The 22099-nt window shown below is 41.3% G+C and overlaps 1 protein-coding gene across 1 annotated transcript in view; it reads right to left on the reverse strand.

Moving 5' to 3' along the window:
• Window positions 1-548: 548 nt before the first annotated feature.
• LOC119224808 (GDNF family receptor alpha-2-like) overlaps window positions 549-22099 on the reverse strand; it is a 48287-nt gene continuing 26736 nt past the window's right edge. The window contains exons 4-8 of the mRNA XM_037482193.2: window positions 19347-19725; window positions 9977-10089; window positions 8952-9092; window positions 5861-6003; window positions 549-1599 (exon numbers count right to left, since the gene is read on the reverse strand). Of these exons, the coding sequence (XP_037338090.1) occupies window positions 1462-1599; window positions 5861-6003; window positions 8952-9092; window positions 9977-10089; window positions 19347-19725 (914 nt within the window). The 3' untranslated portion in view covers window positions 549-1461. The remainder of the gene's footprint in view (window positions 1600-5860; window positions 6004-8951; window positions 9093-9976; window positions 10090-19346; window positions 19726-22099) is intronic.

Raw genomic sequence — 22099 nt, forward strand, 5'->3', positions numbered from 1 at the left:
GCCTTAGGAACTTTAAATCTTGAAGGGCATTTATGACACGATATATTATTTCAGTTCAACATAAATGTTAGAAAATTAAGAGTAAGACTTCCATTTTTTTATAGAAAATAAGGAACAAAAGATTTAAAAGGCTGAATTTTTGTGTCTGTCCTCTCAATAAAGCCTTCAGTTAATTACCCTCTATGCATCCTAACCTGTGCTCTCTGAGGGGGCCGCATGAACCCCCCCACCGGCAATTTCAACTGCTCCTCCTAAGCTGCTTTTCACCTGCATTGAATCACGGATGCTCGCACGTTGTAATAACCTTCCACACACACACACACACACACACACACACACACACACACTCAGTGAACACACTATGATACTCACGCACAGGTTATGGCTTTCCAAGCAGTTTGAGCCTGTTTAATCTCATCCCTGTATACATTCGTTGTGATCAAACCTTTATAGACAAATATAAACGCAGATGATGACGACCTTCAGTTAGTACCAATACAGAGTCACCTTAGCATACAGTCATTTCTATTCAAGGTACCGTAGATATCTTTTGGTTGAAAGAAAGATAGATGTTTATTATACATAGAGACAGAAATATACACATGTGCATGTGCAGGTGGACGTATGGATCTCACCCACAGTTATCAACATTTCAAATGACCAAAGGACCGTTAACTGGTTATGCTGCTATCTTTTGTTCTTTTGGCCGCCTGCTGAAAAAGTAGACTGTAGCATCCAAATGAGAGAGCTTCACGGTAGATTGCTTATGGTCACGGATACTATACCAACACTTAGAACACTGAGTAGGCTTTACAGTTTAGAGTTTAGACTAGTGTTGAAGAGACAGAATGTAATCATCCCCCATCCCCGCCCCTAAATTTGTGGTCTGTTCATCCAAGAAAAGATTAAGTTGAGAACCAATTCAAAAAAGTGTGACTGATAGCAGAAATATGTCTCGTTCGCTCTCTCTTTGTCCTCTTGCTTTAACTCTACCCCATTTACCTCCTGCTCATTCCCTTTCTCTCTGCAACAATTTATTTTCTGTCAGTCTGTCTTCTTTTAATTATCTTGTTCATTCCCTCTCTACCTCCTCTGGTGTGAAAAGCGCAAGCGTTGAAAATGATCAGCTTCAGTCCTCTAGGATTTTGTGTCTCAGGCTGAGGGAGGGTTGTTCCCGAAGAATGGACTTCATGGCCTCTCCTACTAAAGGTCCTTTTTCAAGCCCTGTGCTTTATCACAGTTGTGGTCCGCCCTAACATTACATCAAATAGACAACAAATTCACAATTGCAAAAATTTCAATATTTCCCACCTCTTTTTTTTCTTTTTTTTTCGCTTTCATAAACCATTTTTGTCACCTGCCCAGAGATTCAGCCTTCTTAATATCAGTCTCAGAAATAACACCTTCTGCTTTTGGGATCAGCTTGTGGGTGGATGACCTCTTTTTCTTCTCCTGGCACTTCTATAAGGCATGCTGGGCCAGGACCAGAGCCAAAGCCAGGCTGGGAAGCAGTGCCCAGACGTTGGCACACAGACAAGCAGAGTGATCCTCTGGCAGGCCTTGGGTTTTGCCCAGGTCACCGTCTCTTGGTTCCGGATACTGCACAGATACAGGGACACACAAAGGGAGAGAGAGACGAGCAGAGGTTAGACATGACTCAGATACCTCTGTTGCTTCTTGTTCTGTCATTTGATGAGGGGAAAGGAGCAGCGTGCAACAGGATGGAGGTGAGACAGCTGAGAAGAAGAAGAAAAAGAAGAAGAAGAGAACGATAGAGTCAGAAAGCCAGAGTAAGAGTGAGACACTACATGGATCCGTGGCAAACCCACTTTGGCACAAACATTAAGTGTTTGATCCAACAAACGTTTTGATATGCGAAGTATATTCCAATCCCCTGCTTGGTATGCTCTCTGCTTCTTAAACAAGTTGGCAACAAAGGAAAGCTTCTTTGGGTGGGGGTGGGGGGGGGCAGTATTTTTTTTTAACTTTACTTGCCAGCAAGTCTCGGTTTCTAAAACTATCGTTACAGACTTTATTTACAAGAACAACATGCTACAAAACCAAACCCACTGTTGGACACAGCTGTGGGTTTCTTTCAATTTTTCAGAAGACAAAGAATGACAGCAGGCCAAACCCGAACGAAACACCCGCAAGACCCCATGTATGGAGTTAGACTGTGCACAATCACAACATAACATTGTTTATTTCTATGCACAAGAGAAAATAAACTCGTGCACTCCATGCAAACAGAGAGGGGGAAATGCAGTTAACTACACTATTGACAAAATGACGGAGGGCAACACTACAGTCCAGATATTAAACTCCATCGCCTCCAGAGTTCCACTCTCACATGCGCACTGCAATTGCCTTATGTGCTATTTCCGAAAATTGTTAGCACTTTGAATACTTTTTCAATTTCCTTAGATTGTCATCACACAAAGCATAATCATTTGCCTCAAAGTTAAAGTAGTCTTCCTCAATTTGCGGAAGCACGATTTTCAGTCCAGCACAGCAGTACGGAGGCACATCATAAGGAACATGAAACATTTCTTCTCCACCTCCACCATCCCCACAACTCATTTTTACCTTTGCAAAGATTGCACGTCAATTTCCCTGTACACAGGACAAAAATATACCAGCACCTTCTTTTCCAATAGAATAAGGTAACATATGAACAAGAAAATAAAACATGATACAAGAAAAATTATGTTGGATTGTATTTACAGGTTGGGCATATTTTTCCTGTTAAATGTAAAAAGGAAAATGGAGGGAGGGGAAAGAGGGGCATCCAAAATAGCTGCAGTTCACCTGAGATTGTGAACCACGCTCTACCAAGAAATAGTTAAATGACAGCTGCCAAAAAAAAGGTGGAAAAAGAGGCACGGGTAGCTTGACAATGGGCCCAATACAACCGCGACTAAAAGCCAATTAATTAGCAAGGGCAGTGATGTGTGACAGCAGCCTGTTGACATGAGTCCAGATCTCCGGCTGCAGCCAATATCCACACATACACTCAGGCTTCTGAGAAGGCACACACACACACACACACACACTTAAATACACAGCTAAAAGCACAACCACATGCATACAAATCCATACAAATCCATAAAAATCCATGCACCGTGACGGAACACAGACAATGTCAAAACGCAAATGTATTTACTGATGCTTCAACACACGCATGAAAGAGAGGATGGAAACAGCCAGGAGTGTTTATTTGAACTGTTTTTAAGTAAGTTGTTCAACAGGCTGGTACACAAGGAGATGGTGGTAGTTTATATTATCAATCAGCACATTAGCACAAAGTTACAGTTTCCTGAGGCAAGTAATAAAGTCACATTCAGCTGGGTGGTTTCTGTCCACAATCAATTTCATTCAATATAGCTGAAAATCAGCATTATATTATGTTGAACTCTATTTGGTTCAATAAATTGTGTTATGTATGTAACATTTTAAACTAAACTTTAGATGCATGTAACGTTTTAAATCAAACTATTTGTTCTTGAATCTTCTTTCAATGTCCTTAAAATTCAAACTTGGATTACAAAGGACATACAAAATCCATCTCATCTTTGAGACACCAACCCATTGGAAGGTCACAATATCCCTCGTCATACTCGTGTTAGCAAATGAGAAACATTGATTTTCTTCTTATAGACCAATCAGGAATCGCGATTCATACCCTTGTGATTTACAATACATGCATAACCAAACTTCAGCGAACACGTTTAGACACTGAGCCTGAGACAAAGCCACCAGCAGTCAGATTTCTAACAATGATGTATCTAAATTAGCTGAAAATACTCCATGAGAGAGCATGACGCACATGAACAGGCTTAGTCTCAAGCTTCATCTTATATGTTATCCTTTGGTGTCATGGTCGATTATCCATCCGTCCATCACAAACCTGATTTATACCGTTAACTAGGCTACTTGCACACATGTGTGCACACAGGTGTGTGTGTCTTTGCTGGTTTTGGGTCTTCATGCTGCCAGGCCATTTCCGGCCTTGGACGGACAGCTTTTTGCCAAGAGGAATTCATATATACAAACATTCCCCCCATATGTATCTGCCATGGAAGTTTGACAAGTTTTAATTGCCAGGCAATGTTGTCTGAGAGCACAGAGCGGCCCAAAATGTCCTTACCGGCTCCCTCTCTAATTATAAACTTCCTGCTTGAATAATCACACGTTTTATTGTTTCCTAATTACCATTTTTACAATAAATTAAACACCACGTTGCAGCAAGACAGGCACAGAGCGGCGCATCAATACGGACGTACACACCTTTGGAGATATCCACCATCAATTCCCTGCCTTCCAACCTCTTTCTCTCCTAAACCTTTCCCAAACATACACACTAGTATTGTTATCAGAGGTGCTTATTTATTATATCTCGACTCCTCAACCCTTTCAAGGTTTTAATTTGCTGCTTCCTTCACAGCAAAAAGGGTTTCTGCGTAAATACAATGCTGCATGTCTCGGATGCAATGTGACCATTTAGAGGCTGTGAAAGCCCCTGGAATTACTCAAAATAGATGTCTTAATGGGTGTGATTCATTCAGCACGTACATTTGCATTCATAAGCATTGCATGCTGCTTTGGTTTTGTATATACCTATAATAGTCACTGAAAAATGTCATTAACAATAACAGCAGCTGCAGCAGCAGGGTTCTGCAGGAGTGTCAAATTCAGCTTAGCTTGGTAACTGGGTCCCTGGTAAAGGTGAAAAACATAACACCAGCAGGCTGCATGGCACATCTAAAATACATCTGGTAACACAAAACTATAATACAGAAATAAAAAATAAAAAAACATCTCCTTTGCCCCAATGTGAAGTGAAATCTTCTGACGTGCCTAAGAGAGGGAGGGGGAAGGGGGGTTTCTTTGGCAGACTATATGTTCTAGTCATGTTCCAACAACAAAAGCTGCATTCTTGCAGCACAGCAACGAATGCTGTTTTTCTGCTCTGGATGATGAACACAGTTAAAGTGGAGTCCACTGCAGTCTTCAGAGGACACGGCATTGAGCACAGTACAGGCCCGGGGCCAGTATTTTAGAACCTTTAATCCAGATTAAAACCTCCACCTCCCATTGAGTTCACTCTTTCATTGTGTGAGACAGAAATATATATTTCAACCAAATGTCATCATCTTGGGTGGAGCATACATACTGTCTTATCATAAATGGTCTCTTCTGATGTGCCAATTGCTTTAACAAGCATAGAGATTAAATGTGATTTAAATGGGAATGGTGTGTTTAACTTTGTGATTGTACAAAATCCTCCTTTTATTGAAGCAGAGAGGAGTCTTTTTATGGTACTTCTTGTCATATTCATTTGAACAAATTCAAGCAGGGAAGTTGCTGGAAACTTCCTTCTGTACATACAGCAGATGAAATAAGTATTGAACATGTCACCATTTTTCTCAGTAAATATATTTCCAAAGGAGCTATTACAGCTTTAACAACAACGTTTGTTAAAACTAGCTTTATACGTACATGGCGACAGCGGAGCCAGCCGGTTGCAACGATGCTAACAGCAATTACACCTATAATTACTCTAGTAATACTGTTACCAGGTAACAGAGTAAGGTGCTAAGATGATGACGTTGTCGCCCGGGATGGCGTTATCAAACATAACCGCTGTATCACCACAGTGGCCAGCTAACCAGTTGGGCTCTCATGCATGAACCTGTACATGGACTGGGGCCCTGCTATAATCATGTTAAAGAGTTTATTCCACTATAGCTCTACATAGAAAATAGTTGGTTGCTGCTGTAATGATGCTTTGAATGTTGAAAAGAGCAGGTGTGGCATTTGTAATATGCCCAAAATGAACCAACAACAGAAAACATATTACCTTTGGGATGATGACAAAGGTTGGTTCTATGGTGCCTGTGGACCAATCCGACCCTGTCCTCGTAATGGCTGAGGGAGCAGGTACAGACACATTTTTGTTCTGCATGTTGTCTATCCCATATCCGAAGGCCTGAACAGCATTTCCTGCAGGGAAAAAGATGCTAAGTTATTTGTTTTGCACTGCCGTCCCAGCAAGAAGCCAGCTTGCAAACTGCTCTAAGTCGACCTCTTGGTCCCATGCCCAATCTTTGGCAACCGACAGAGTGAGGTCGGGCTTAGTGTGATAGAGCAAAGGAGTAAAAAACAGAAAGGAGGGTCTGTTTGTTTCGTCAGTAAGAGTTGAACCAATCAAAAAGAGCGATGTGTCTGTTACTGGGGAGGCCGCCCAGGATTGTAATGTATCACAAAACACCAAAATGATCCTATGTTGAATATCTTTTTTTTTTGCCTAACCGGTTTAAATAATATGAATGAGGTAATTATTATTCTATGAGCAAATCCTGTGGAGTGACAATGGACACATTTATTGGATACAACAACATTTTTTCATGTCCTGGGCTGATTACAGAAACCGTTTATGTCACAACGACCCTACTCAAATTGCAACACGCTGACCAAATAGTGGCAAAATGTCTGCACTTGGGATAATGAAGCCCAATTTGTCTGCCGACAGTTGTCCACTCAGAAATGGAATCTGCTAAAAGTAGCAAATCAATCAACTCTAACAGTGGACAGCAGGCTCTGTATGTGTGTGAGTGCTTTTGTATTTCCCTGCAGATGTACTGTATGTGCATGTGTTATTTTCTGCATAAGTGCACGTGTGAGTCTTTGCAAAAATGTGATAAATCCTAGTTCAGTCAGCTTTTCAGCTAGATATGGTAAAATAGGGTCTGAGTACCTTTTCACTGCTCATCGGCTTAAAACACAAGGCATGTTTCCTTTCCTTCTGAGAGAAGGCAAGGCATGTAATTGCTTGGCTACCACCTTCATTTTAAGGTCAGCAGGCAGGGATGACTTTGAAAAGATTCATGTGACTGATCAAATTTAAAACATTTCCAAACAAAGGAGAAATGGCATTTCCCCAACACCGTACAAAGAACAAACAGGATAGAAGACACATGTATAATCTGATGGACACAAACACAGTCCTTAGTACTCCTGATGCATGGCCAAAGAGATTTGTCTCAGTCAATTTGGGCCGCTGCTTGAGAAAAAGCAAGCACAGAGAGGAACAAAGCTTACCAGTGAAGCCTAACAACTTGAAATGCCAGTAGTGAAGAGATGGTGAAGTACTGTTGAGACGTGCAACGTTAACGCATCTGTTTGTCAGGTTGGTCCATCGCTAGCTATCTCCCTACAGATGCTGACGATAGGGGAAACGTCATAAATCAAACTAGTTAGCTGGAGGGCCTCCGCAAAGGATGTTTTACTGCACCTAAATGTTTCACTGAGTGATTAAGCTCATTGCCAATAGCAATTCAGTTTTTTAATGACTTTGAATGTTTTCCTTTAACCCCTGGGCATAACATGTATCTTCCTGCCTCCAGGGATGGATGGAGTAGGAGAAGGGAAGTACAAGAAGATCAGAAATAGAGAGAGGTCCATACTATGTTTGAACTATTATAATATTTAACTACATAATATAATTATGTTGGCCCCCGCACATATTTGACTATTCTTTTGTTTGTCTTCTATTACTTTACTTGATCTTGGAAGGAGAAACATATTTAGTCTGCAAATACAATGAAGGGTATTTCTAGAAAGATTTTAAACACAAACACACACACACACACGTGTATAGGTATGTTTGTGTATACTCTCCTCCATGGTGTGTTGAAGTTTATCGCCTGTTCCCCCTGACTGCAGAGAGGAGATGCTGCATTTTGCGTTATTTTTCAAGACGCCTCCTCAGCTCCCTGCCTCATCCCTCATCTTGCACACTCAGCTAAAACAGTACCCTGGCAATCTATTGAAATGGTCTGAAAGCATTATCCACACAATGGAACATGTTAAAGGCAATGGTGTCTTCTAGTGCTGTTGACACTGCTCGCTCCACCACTGCCAGGAACCAATGTGCTGTATTTTTTTTATCTCAGTTAAAAAAGCATGAGGATATTTCAGGTAACTGTCATGCTGCACCCTTGTTTGTTGTGCATTAGTTGTGCAGTTATGTATTTTAGCTCCTGCAATTATTTAATTTGTGCTAGATCTGTTCATTTCCATTTTTCTCCTGCAAGGGATAAGCCCTCTAACTTTTTTGGATTGAAAATGAAAATGACATGGGAATAGTTTTTTTTGCATAAAGGTCTGGGCAGATCTCGCCCAGAGGGCGGGTGAGAAATTATAAGAAATGACTATAGTTTATTTAATTTCAACTTAATCAGTGAGCAAAGTGTCAGTGGATGAGTTATATAAAACTATGTTGCGGACTCATTCTCATATGCACTGTAAGAAGATCTATGTATCCATGAATATCGTTCAGTTTAATTTCCTATTTTGTCATAACCATGTCTACAACAAACAGATTCTCTTCAGCGGTTCCCAAACCTTTTTTGTTGAGTCCCCCTATGATGATATAAGAACATTGAGGGACACCCCAAATGGATCGTATCTTCTTTGGTTTGAATTAATTATATTAGAATATAGAAACTATTAAAATTTGATTATCTTTAAATACAAGTTTTAATAACTTTTCCACCAGTATTTTAAGACGCTGGACACAGTGGGTTCGCTCTTCTAGTATAGAGCCAAGGGACATACATGTTGTCTGATTTGCGCTTTGTATTTGTTATTATTTTATCTTATATTATATCGTTTTACCGGTGTGTGTGTGTCTACGTGTCTTTGCGGGTAGGTTGGTGATAAAGTTGCTCCCCTTCGTAGTTCCACTGTTTAGAAACCACTGTGCTACGAGACCATTAAAGTTGCATTAAATTAAAGTTCATGGCTCACTCAACTCTCACATGGCGGCAACAGTAACTACCGCATCAGAAACTTGTGCTCCTATCAATATTAAATGACTGCTGGACCCCTATCAGTTACAAAACCCATTTCAGACGCATGCAGAGTTTCCGTGTATTGGGATTCCTCACTTAGGCATGTGTTATTGGTGAAGTACCGCAGGAAGTTCAAACATTCCTCTTCTTGGTTTCCACTGCCCTTGCAGGTGCACCAGGGGGAGATGGTCCAGTTGGAAAAGCTGCTGTCGACATAGTTGGGAGTCATGTCTGTTCCTGTGAGGGTATCCGCACACAAATGCAGAAACAAATTAGACAAATAGGGACAAACAGTCATAGGTCGCTAATGGACTATAATGGACTATATTAATTGAGAATGGTATAGAAAATGGACAACAAGATGTTAGTCATAGGAATGGGTTTGTGCGATTTGGATTATGGCAAGGTGAAGCATTCTGTAATGCTTTGTTTTAGAGGTAAAGAGGCCATTATGTTATGCATATTTTGAACTGTGTGTGCAGCTTAAATATAGCACTGCTGCACAACATATTACTTTTCAAATGCCTTTCTGTGTTGATGCTTTCAGCTGGAGTCAGGGTGGTTGGATGTAGCATTTTACAGAGAAAATCCAAGAAACACCATGGCATATTATCGCCTCATACTGTGCCAGTCATGACACATGGTGGGAACGGGCAGTGACTGATACTGAAATATGGACACTATAAAAGTTATTTTGTGTAAATTACCTTTAGGAACCCTTCATGATTTGATGCACCCAAGATGCTGTTATAACACTTTGTCTAGGATTGAAAAATGTGCAGGTGCCAGTCCAGGCACATTGTTTAAAAAACACTTACAATACGCAAACAGATGGTCGTAAAGTGTTTTAATTAAGTAAACACTCTCTCTGTGCCTCTGCTGCACTAATTACTTCTGGTAGTGACCTGATGTCCATTGTGCCAGGGGAGATATCAGCCTAGGAGTTGAAAAACCGGAGTCTCATGCTCTGCCTGCTCCTTGTGATAAATGTGAAGGTAGATTAGCCTGCTGTCACTCTAACTATACCCATTACTCTTTATCTCACAATGTATCTGGATCCAAACACAAACAGACTGTCACGCCGCCATCACGCAGTCACCCACAGCCCCGGCTGTACTGACCGATGAGCCTCGCGTAGGAGGCCAAGCAGGCTTGGTGATTGTCTTGGTTGGGGCAGGTGCTCGCTGTGTGCGGAGACACCCAGCAGTTCACCATATAATCAGCCAGCCTAGACCTGCACAACAAACGTGGAGCACAAAAAAAAGAGGAAAACAGAGGCAGGCGTTCAGTCACAAGCATTTAACAGATGAACAAACATTTACACAAATTCAAAGCACAGGGAGTAATATTTTGGCACCATTTTTTACCCCGCAACGTCTGCCAGTGGAGACCAGCATCAACCTGGGAAAGCATTTACAGCATCTGTGTACGAGCTGCTACAACAGGTGTCCTGAAAAGCAAACCAGGTCTCACTCCCGCTTCAGTACCAACAAGCTATTTATTATTCTCACGGAATGCAACATAAAACCCTGTGGTAGTTCATTTCTTCATATCAAGAAAGATATCATGTGCCTTATTTGATCGTAACTTCTATGCGTATCCTCGACATCTCGACTGTCTCCTAAACTCACTTCACCAACAAACCGAGGGAACAGATAAAAATAGTATGTTTTGTTTCGGTGTGTGTTTGTGATAAGAGCTTTAAGTCTGTGGAGGGCCCCGGGGTGGCATTGCTAATCCACTTAAGTAGGTTTATTGGGAGTAGCGTGTGCAAAGTTGCTCTGTCTGTACTGCTCACATCACAGCAGCCCACTAAGTGAATCACAATCCATTGCACATCCCTCTTTCCCTCTTTCCCCCTTTCTCTCTGTCATGACACATTCTTTCTGACCTGGCCTGACAACTTTTTTTAACCTTAAGTCCAAAAGTGCTGCAACGTTCCTCAGGCTGTCTTGTCCCGAGTCAACACAAACTAACGTGCACATGCAAATAAACAAAACCTGTTTAGGATGGGCAGTTGAGTGAATCCATTATATGGCTGGCATGCAATTGGTTGGACATTTTGGGGCAATTTATAAACAACACATTTATGAAGGCTGCTCTGATGCTCTGAAGGCTGATCTTTCTCTTCCTGTTACTATGCACAGCCACGTGTTGCCATCCAGATGCCATCAAGAGTAAAGGCAAGTACTTCTCTCCGGCGAATGCTTGGTACTGCTTGTTTATTACAAATAAAGCTTGCTTGATGTTTTGAGAAAAATCCTTATTATCCTTCTAAGACTGATACCACTCTGGAAACATTGGGAAACAGTTAGCCTGTGCTAATATGAATATGATATGATACTTTGATGAGTGAGCTTCAGATGTGCACAGTATTCTCTATTATTCCCTATTATTTCTCACCTTTGGAAAAAGTCAAATGCATGGTTGGTTTTCAAAATAAACACAAGTCAAATTAAAGCAACAAAACCACTTAGTTAATTTTAGAAAAAGGTATCTCTGAAAAGCATTCTTTTTTGTTGAACATTCCTTGATATTCTGAAAAATGTATAATCTATCTAAACCGGAGTCAATCATCAGAGAAAGCAGATTCTAACCGTTTTAAGTTATACTAGGTAATATACATCTTTATAACATAATAGCATCATGTTGAAATGCTACAAACAGAACACCTCTAGATGCAGATTTTCTTACGGAAAAACATTTTTCCCATTCCCATTTATTGTGATTTGTGACCTACTCTGACAGACTTTCTCCAGCTTTTTATTCAATGCACTTAGCAAGAGATTCATGTTAAATAACAACAATAAAGTGCTGATGGTGCACATCGCTGCATGCTAAAGTAACTCAATCAGGTGGAATGTTAATGTCAAAAACATTTACATACTGCCTTGTCTTTAAATATGCATTGGCGACACTTCATCACTCATTGATGCTTTTTTTTTTGCCTTTTGTGGTCTAACGTTAGATTCAATCACATGTGTAGCAACAATTTTGTGCACTAACCTGTGTGTTACCAGCAAACACTTAATCCATTGATCTTGGAAGAAGGAAAACTCATAAAGGATGGTACTGTTTGCAATCATAGTCCATCAGAGGGAAAGAGAATGTATGTGTTGTTGCAAGAAATTGAAGGGCAAAATAATTACAGTTACACTGCATCTCAACTCTGCAAATAAAGAGAGCGGAGAGAAGCATAGTTGGCATAGGGGGAATAGGCGTGAATAGGGTTTCGGTCTCTTTGTCTGGTTGTGTGTCTGTCCCTCTCTGTCTTTCACTTCAGCAGAGATGTGGCCAGCGTGGTGTGATGGGCTTGGGCCTCAAGCAGCAAACTCCACTTAGACTCACTTCATTACTCCAACTCCATCTCCATCCGCCCTCCCATTAAATCAGCCAAAGAGTCTCTCAATGTGGCATGCTGGTAAAATCGCGTCTAAGGCCACGCTTCAGAAAACGGAATGTGCATGGTTGCTCTTTCATGGCTAAAAAGACTGATAGAGCATGCACACTCACGCAAACACACGCACAACCGATTAGTGACACATAGTACACAATGTTGAATCACAGAAAAGAAAGCCCCTGTACACAACAAAACAAAACTATCCTGCTCCACACCTGCCCTCTTCAAAGTACTCTCATCCATTCCTTTTCTGAGTGAAAGAAGGCACTTGTACCCACAACCGTGCCCCAGATGATAAAAAAAGACACAACAGAGTGAGAGAGAGAGAGAGAGAGAGAGAGAGAGAGAGAGAACAACTTGTGCCTACGCAAAGCAACCTTTAGAACCCCATTTTCCATTTTTCTACTTCCTTTTGGGCAAACTTATGGGATTTTTGGGAAGGAAAGGCAATGACCACTATAGATTAAAGAAACTGAGCAAGCACTGTGTTTCTTCTTAGATGCCGAGCTCTTTCAGACAATGATGGCTTAAAAACTGTAATTTAAAGTTTAGAGAGGTGTCCTGAGTGTTCAGACAATGGTGTTCCAACACCAGGATTCAGCAAATTTCATGGCTTCCACTGGCTTTCCATTTTACCTCGGCAAAGCACCACTCGCTGCTGAAATTACAGGCTGTCTAGCTCAACAGAGTTTTATGGTCATTTCAGCCACTCAGCCCCCGGGGAAGTGGCAGGGGAGCCCCCACAGAGGTAGACTTCTTTCAACCAACCTGACACTTTAAACACTGTGATTCGGCTGAGCGTTGAGTGCCTGTCCATCCAGCCTGGCAGTAATAGAAAACTAATGGCTTTTTATATGGATTCTTATTCCTATCATTCGATGTCTGTGACAAACAATGACTAAAATCAGATGAGTGTCCGTCTTGGAAACCATTTCCTCATGGAGGCAGAGGGGCGGGAGGAAAACAGTTATCAGACTCCAAAGACTCTAGTGGCTTTCTTTCTTCATTAAAAACAAGTCTTTAGAGAACCCTATCTGTTTTAAAGACTTCCTCTCTGTTCTCTGTCTACAAATATTAGTAATTCTACGGATGATCATTTCTGTTAAATGGTAGCCCTCTTCATTCTTATCACTTCCCCCCAGTCTTCAGCCCAGAGAGGTTTTAAAAACCGTATCTCTTGCTCGTCTACACAAAGCACAACAACAACAACCATGACGCAATAGCTGCCAACATAATTGCAGATAAATGAAGCAAATGAGAAAAACAAAAGATGTTTCTCCATGCCATGCTCTCCCCCTCCCCTGTCTTCTCCTCTATTATGTTCCTCCAACCTTATCTCTCCTCTTCTCCTCTCCTCTCTTATAAATGTCCTGTGGTCACTGTCGTACTGTATAAACTGATTAGACTTAGGGCTCATGAGCAAACTTGCGGCATGGGCTACTTAACAGTGCAGCATGGTTCAGTATCAGGACAATTCACGTGAAAAGCCTAAAAATACAACAGTGACCTAGAGCATGGAGGGCTACAAATACATTTTTGATTAAATGTCCTTAGCATACTGCAGTAATATTCTTGGGACCCAGAGATTCGTTTGGATTCTCTCATCAGAGATGTCCATTTCACTTAGTGCTATTTATTTCTTTAATATGCCGAGACATAGACCTGTCTTATTTGGCCGCACTGTACTCATTGGAATTCCCAGTCAATACTCTAAAAGGGCAATGTAGACAGATGGCATTCGGTCAAAATACAAGTCAGTTTAGCTTAGCAGTCACATGACACCACAAAACCTTTCCCCCTAGTAGTCAGCTGAGAATTGAAACTAACAAAAAGTGCCTGGCGACACAACCTCTTCTGCATTCCTAATCAGAAAATCCAAACTAAAAAACACAAGCAACAATCTGAACTTTCCTTCTTTTTGTTATAAAACATTTATTTGTGCATGATTTTAGTGTCACTGGTTTGGTGACCCAAGAATTGTCTGAAAGTTTATTACTTCCCGATTTTCTCTTGCTCTCAAACTGAGCCATGGAGAGAAATGAGTTAGCATCCATCTGTTAATACTAGCAGCAATGAAATGTAAGGAAGGTTCTTAAAGAACACATCAACGAGTCTCATTAATTATAAAAAATGAGTTCAGAGTCAGAATGAAGAAGAGTCAAAACCACACATTAACCATTCTGTAGGAAAGGTAAGATACAAATCCAATTGATAATGTTTGCATTAATAATAGATACAATCAAACCGGCAGAAGACATTGGGAAGGAAAATATGAGGCCTGGTAATGGCTGAGTTTACTGTTAGGGAAGTGAATGGAAATCTACTAATCCATGGATTGGAATTAAAAGCACAACTCTCTGTTTCCAGCTCTTATGTGTAGCCAGCAAGCTAAGTACGCCTCCACTGAAGTCAAAGCCTGATTAAAGCTGCATGCGGCAAACTGTGCTATGTATGGAGGAAAAGGTCACCAGTTGACACATGCTTTGCTTGCAAAACCAGAGCTTTCAGAATAGACCCTTCAATTTGATAACTTGCATTGTATCAAACTTGAGCACAGGAGCCTAAACAGGAGGAAAGTGGATGCTTTTATACTTTCCCAGGTGCAGCAATGACTAATAGAACCTCGAGAAGAGTTCATATTTCATATATCAGTAACTGAGTTTATTGATTTAATTAATAATTCACTTTTAATTTCTAATTAATAGTATTTTTGTTAATATATATGAGACAAGGTCAGTGATTAACACAATTTGAGTTCACCAATGTTTTTCTTATGATATAAAATGTTTCAATAAATACTCTTTAGAAGAAGAATACTTTGAAGAAGCCTGCATAGTTCATTTATAGCCCACGTTGCCATTGGCTTTTTAGTTGTGCCGATGTTCTTTCTCAAGCCGCCGGCTCAGTCGTGGACGCGTTGAGAGCCGCTTGAGTCAACCCACTAATAATTGATATGCTCAGAATTTCAAATTGGGGCATTCTGGGTATGAGATTGGAAGTTGATGTTCAGTTTATAGCTTTTGGGGTATTTGGATTGTAATTTAAACACCCAGGTCCAATTCTGCACCGATCCGTCGATTCATCCCCTGGACAATCTGTTTCAGTACAACCAAGTCTCAGTTGCTCATAAAAGTTACTGTTCCTTTTAGAGAACTGACCATATGGGTGAACGCAAGGTTAGCTTGCAGTGAGTGGCCTTTGGAATACACCGTGGGTCCAAGGAAAGAAAGAAAACAACTTTGTGTGTGTAGGTGTGTGTGTGTGTGTGTGTGTGTGTGTGTGTGTGTGTGTGTGTGTGTGTGTGTGTGTGTGTGTGTGTGTGTGTGTGTGTGTGTGTGCACGAATGTGAGAAAGAGACCGAGAGGGAAACTGATGATAAAAGTGCTGCATGATTTCTTTCAGCTTTGTCTCAGAAGCAACAGAGTAATGCCATCCGGGCCAGTCAGTCTCCCTCACTGTTCACTCTGGGTGGAGGTTTGAGTTGTCGGACACAACCGCGCAGACTCTTGATTTAGGGCAGTGTGTGTACATTTATCTATGTGTGTCGGTGTGTGAAAGAGAAAGTCAGTACCCTGCTTGTAAGTTACCCTGTTTGTAAAGGCGGTCTTGTACAAATCTAGCATCTCCCAAAAATGGGTCCGATTACTTGTGTAGTAAATGGATTGTCTATGTTCCCTGCTTTGATAACCAGTGGCCAAATAACTCAATATAAGAGCACCCAGTGAGCCTGCAGACCCAGGAATATTAATCAAAGATAGAAGTGTTGCATTGATCCTCCAACAATCAATACGGTTAACATAGACAACTCAATGCTCTTTGGGGTTGAATTCATTGGGCTGGTGTTGCGTTAACTGACATTAATAATAGATAGGGAGTTTATCTTCTTGCATGTATGCACACAGACACACACAAACATGCCCAGGATGCGCACCCATCCAAATATAGCCGTATTGTCACTCTGGAAACTAAGCAGTCCCAAATGAATAGATGTTGGATCCATTGGATGCATGATGATGACACAAAGCTCAGACTAGATGGAAATAGCAGAGCAGTAATAAACATGAGTTTGTCGTCTGTTGTAGAAATAACAATGTTTGCAGTAGAAGTACACATGAAAAAATAAAAAGCTACCCTATTTAATGCTTGTTGTCCTTCCATCTACAATCCATATATCTCAGGAGTATGTCACAATTACCTCCACAGAGACCTGGGAGAGATTTATATTTTCCAGTGCAATATGTCACTGAAGCCCAAGCCAAAACGATATATTTGAAATCCTTTCCAATATATATTTTTTGCTTGTTCGCGCTCCACCTGGAACAATCTGAACAACCTCATAAGGTGAAATCCCAGCCAATCTGGCATCCAATACGCTCCTGGTAAAAAACAAAAGAAGAAAGTATATCAAGGCATCTAACATGAGGGAGAGCAAGAGACTGCTGGTCAGTGAAAATGTAAATAATAAAATGCGTGAGTATACATTTTAAAATCCATTTTGAGCCTCTCTCTCATCCAAGCATGTTGGCGGGTGAACGAGGCATGTCTTTGGCTTGCAAGGTCTGCTGCAGATATCTATAGCTGTGTGACCAAACAATTGACCTCCAACCCACTGCAGTAGCTTTACGGGCCAGATCGATTCTGCAACCCCCCCCTCCCTCTCACCCTTTCTCTCTCTCTCTGTCTCTCCCTCCCTCGCTCTCCCTCTCGTTATCTCTCCCTCTTCCCATTGCCTCTTCCTCTCTCAATCAGTCCCTTGTGTTAAAATGTAATAGGCTTGGACCACTGTGTATTCCCTGTTTGGAGACAGATTGGCGTCCCTAGGGAAGCCAGGCCTGTTGTTGAATGATGTAACCTTACCTGCTGCTGCTACACACAAATTTCCTCCTGGGGATGAATAAAGTATCTATCCAGAACCTGCTTTTATCAACAGATCTCTGGGAGAGTAAATGTAGTCAAGAAAGTGTGCTCTGGTGTACTTGAGATTGCTGTTTAAAATGTGTGTGGAGGGCCTTTTCTTGGTTTCCTTAGTTTGTCTTGCAATAAACAACTGATGTGTTGACTCGGTAGACTTTGTGGCCACTGGCGTGACAAGTACATTTGAACATTTGAAATTTGCTAGAGCAAGAAACTGAAGGCGCGGGACAAATTATGAACATAATGTGTTGCTTAGTGCAGCATCTCAACAAGTTATCAGGTTACTCATAATAACAAGACAGTGTTTCCGGGGACTTAAATTACAGTGACCTGTACTGTGATGATATTTGACATAGTTTTTCAGATGGAGGACATTGAGACGGAGACACAAAGAACATCTCATACGGCCGTGGTCAGTTTCCGGAGAACACCGTCAAGCCACAGCCTCGTCCCACTTTCGTTAAAACGTTGGTACATTCTCTTGCATGGCAAATAGTAATAGTTGATTATTAGTCACATTCAAGCTTAAAGTTGTTGTGTACGAGTAGGTGGTTTTGTGTATGCTACTCCTCAGTGATTGTTGGTCCATATTCATGATTGTGCGTGTGTCTGTCTGTATGTGTGTGTGGAGCTGTTGACCTCACTAGGTGCATAATGAGCTTTAGCCTTCTATTTCATCTTTCTATATAAGGAGGTACACAGCAGACACCCGAGGGCCTAAAGGTCAAAGAAAGCAACTCACCCTGAAAACAGATTACACAATGCAGGCAGGCAGGTAATTATCGAGACAATCATAAATCCGATAGGAGGCAATAGAGTTCCCCTGCTTTAGGAGGGTTGTGGTTGGATTTAGTGTTGGTGGAGAGGAATTGGGTTTTTGCCCTTAACATTCAGGCTGCTCAGGCTACTAACCTCTATAGAAACAGGATAATATGAAGTACATTCCACATACTTCTCACAGGGAATTGTTGTCAATGGCTGGCATTGATCCAATTGAATTTCATGGGACTATTAAACATTTTTACTTCTAAACAGAAGAAAACCATTATGGATAGTTATCAAAATTGGTGAATTAAAAAAAAAACAGCAATTGAAAGGTGATGGCGATGTTTTCACAGCATGCATTTGATCTGGTACAACACAATATTCATCATCTAATTATCAATATTAATCATCTGTCACACTGGGGCATGAAAATGTAGCCAAAAGTTTCCACGTCTTGTAAATCATGTGCGAATTATTTTTAGGACTGAGCTCTGATGGGTCTGATGCTTGGTCAAACTCCATTAGAATCACAAATGAGCTTTTAAATGCTTAAAATTATTCAAATGCCCCACAATTTATATCCTATTAGACTAATGAACACAGCGCTTATTTAATTTATCTTATTCATACAATTTATGTTGTTTCTTAGTTTATTTTTATCACATTTATTGCTTTTATGGTTTCATCACTTATGCCTCTATTTGGGTTTATCGCTGTAGTTGCCATGCTTTGTTGGGCCTCGCTATCGGGCTTTCTGACGTTTTATTGCCGTCCTTTTGCTGCTTTGTCTGTACGCGCATTTTGTAAACTCTGTTTTTCAAAGTGCTGTATGAATAAAGTTGATATTATTGCTATTTGTATATGCAGTATAAGCGGTACTGTTGATGGCCACACACAGCACAAGGTTCCTGGGGAATATAAAGATCTTGACAGCTGATTTGGCTGGTAGTGCAACCGCTGTGTTTCACCTGCTCTCAGCGGCTCTAACACAAGGAATGTCACGGCTGGGTAGGTGTGAATTGAATCCGGCTGCTTGAATTCAATAGAGGCCCCATGCAGCTATCGTGATTCACTAATGTTTTGTTCAGCTTAATTGAGCGTTGTCCCTTCAACTTAGCCTCACATCTTTATCCTGCACTTGAATGCCACAGTTTTCCTGAATGACTAATGACTTCACTTAAAAGTTAAAAAGGGAAATATCCAATTTCATGTCATGGGAGGGAGAATTTTTCTGTCAACTGGAACTCTCCATCACATGAATATAATTTTCTTTTTTTTGCTTTCCCATGAATATAAACACAAATTCATGAATCTTTCGATATGTTGGCTCGTACAGCAACTAATATCTGCCCATCAAAAACACAGACATTCAATGAATGCCCTTCCCCTCCTGCTATTTCCCCTTCTTTCACCTGCAGAGAGAGTCCTGGCGGCAGACCCTCCGTAGCTCCAGACAGTTGGGTTTCTCCTTATCGTTATAGGAGCAATCAGGCACGATTGTCTGCCTGCGTCGCTCGGCGCAGCCCACACTCTGACAGGGGCAGAAGAGCAGGCGGTGACTGAACTCCGGGGGCACGCGGTCCAGGAACAGCCTCAGCGCCTTGTGGCAGCGCTTCTTGCTGCAGGCTTCACCCTTGTTTGGGTCCTCCTTGCTGCAGGTAGCGATGTAGGCGGAGCGTTGCCTCTTGCAGCTGCCGTTGAGGTTGCAAGCTTTGGTCGCATCGAGACAGGGGTTGCAGTCTTTTTCGGCGTCGACACAGTTGAAACCTCTCGGGGCCACTGTGAGCATTCCTGTGTCAGTGCATGCAGAGAAGAGAGAAAACTCAGGGACTTTGGTAAAGCCTTTGATGAAAAAGAGTCATGTCAGACATGTATTTACAGAGAGGAATGAGCTGTTTATAATTACTTCATCATTCTTTTTCTCCTAACGCGCATCTAAGCAAAGTCAACGAGAGCGAAATAGAATCAGTGTGATAAAAGCATTTGAATTGATTCTCTGACTCCTTGTTCTGATATAGTTTACAGTCCGCTCAGCTTCAACGTGCGATCAAGTAAAACAATAATCTATGCATTTCTACCCAGTGGGGAGTTCACTCCAAGTCTTAGACTTGAACGCTAAAAGAGACTCTTCAGTATCATCCAGCATAGATCAACAGGAAGGATGCCTGGAGCTAGCCTAAATCCACTCTGACTGAATAATTGATTCAGTCTGTTTCAAACCTTGAGTGAAATATGAATCAATTAAGCAGGGATTTGAAACTGGATAATAAATTATTCACTCACAGGTGATATTATGATGTGATTATAATATTGGAGCTCAATCAAGTTGTTGTGGCAAGTGGTCTTGATTTGATACATGATTATTGCATTACATCATTCTTGCTTACCTACTAATTTTAAAAGTTGGGTAAAGCAAGATAAAGTATCCAAAAAGCTTTTTTTATGTTAGACTTTAAATTGAACAGAAGTCCTTGGGATAATATTGACAAGCGAACTCATTGATGTGAACACTGGCTGGGAAACAACACTAAACACTCTAATGTCTGCACACAACAAGGTTAAGCACAAGGAAAAGACTCCATGAGCTCGACTGAGTACAAGATTAAGTTATTTTTTCTTCTGTGTCATCACAAAGTGAAACATTGAAATTACCTCTCAGGCTACACACCATAGTGTCATGTCATTAGGTGTCCAGAGATGTACTTGTACTAATAGCAGAAAGATAACATACTGTTTCCGTAGAAATACTGGTAATAAAGCAGGATCATATTCACTTGTAGAACCCTCTCCAGGCTATATTAGAGAAGTTAACCTCCCTCCCCTGTAGATAATGATATTTCAGAGGTCGTAGCAGTTTGGTGACATCCAGAGAGATTCATCTCTTATTCAACAGAACCAATCTCTTTCTATGTCTATCAGACAGCACGGGAAAAAAGACCATTTATTTTAGAGATGCCGGGTGGTTTCCAAGTGGTACATCTTCTGTTATCAATTCTATAATGGGAGGAACACAGAACAGACCACATCACAACTGGGGGGATAAAAAAAATAATCAAACCCCACAAAATAAATGACTTTTTTTTATCACGTTAGATAAATGAAACTGCCATTGAAGATTGTGAGAAAAAAAGAATATGGAGACATGATCACACTTATAATCTGGTTATTGTTAGCCAGGGCTTTCATTTAGACGTGATAAGGAGGTCAATTATCGCAGGCACCCTGATAAACAGGTTGGGTGTTATGATACATATCCTGAGTTCAACAGGGATGTTTGGCAAAGGCCACCAGGGGCGAATCTATATTCGAAGAATAACAGCATTAACGTTCATGACTCCTTTTGGAATAAGACATCATTGTACCATCAATTGAACTTGTTTGGTCGTTGCGCTCTCTGAGGGGAGCAGATAAATGATACGAAGCAGATGTCTGGCAGCATTGCCAACGCTTGTTAGTGTAAGTGACTGAAAAGGCAGACAGAAATGTAGTACGATTGTGTACTACAAACATCAAACCCTGAAGGCAGGATGTGAGACAATTCCTCAACCTTGTTAGAAGAACTTCGGCGCTGGGGATAAAGAAGCCGAAGCGGGAAAGAGTTCTACTAAAGTGGGCCGGGCTCGGCTGAAGAGGCCATGAAGGGGGTCAGTGCGGTCCACCTGGAGGAAATGTTAGCGGACCGGCAGTCCGGTGGTTCAGGCTGCATTACATTGATGGATTGCAGAGCCTAAATCTCCCTTGGCCATCTGCAGGCTCTAATGTGGGCCACCGGGGGTGTCCAGGATAAAAAGAAAATAGGAGAAGGATGAGCTACAAAGATTTATCTGACCAAGCAGGACTGAAGTCGCTTTTGAGGCTGCAGCGACCGACACGTTTTTACTACCTCTGATTGGGGAGCTGAGATTGAATTTGGTGCTCAACCTAAAGAGATGTCCTGCGGCGAACGTAACACACAAAGCCCACTCGATGGCTCTGACGTCCTCATACACAAACTGAGGAAGGAAGCCAAAAACAGTGGAGATGGGAGGGGGAAATGTGCAGTGTTGTGTTGCAGAGTTATAATTGATTTTTGCAAGTGCATTACATCGGAGGCTTTCAGCAAACATATTCTGCTATAATGCGAGGAGAAAGGGGTTGATAAGCTAATGACACGAGACGTATAAAA

This window comes from Pungitius pungitius, chromosome 5 (assembly GCF_949316345.1).
Source record: "Pungitius pungitius chromosome 5, fPunPun2.1, whole genome shotgun sequence".
Taxonomy (NCBI): Eukaryota; Metazoa; Chordata; class Actinopteri; order Perciformes; family Gasterosteidae; genus Pungitius; species Pungitius pungitius.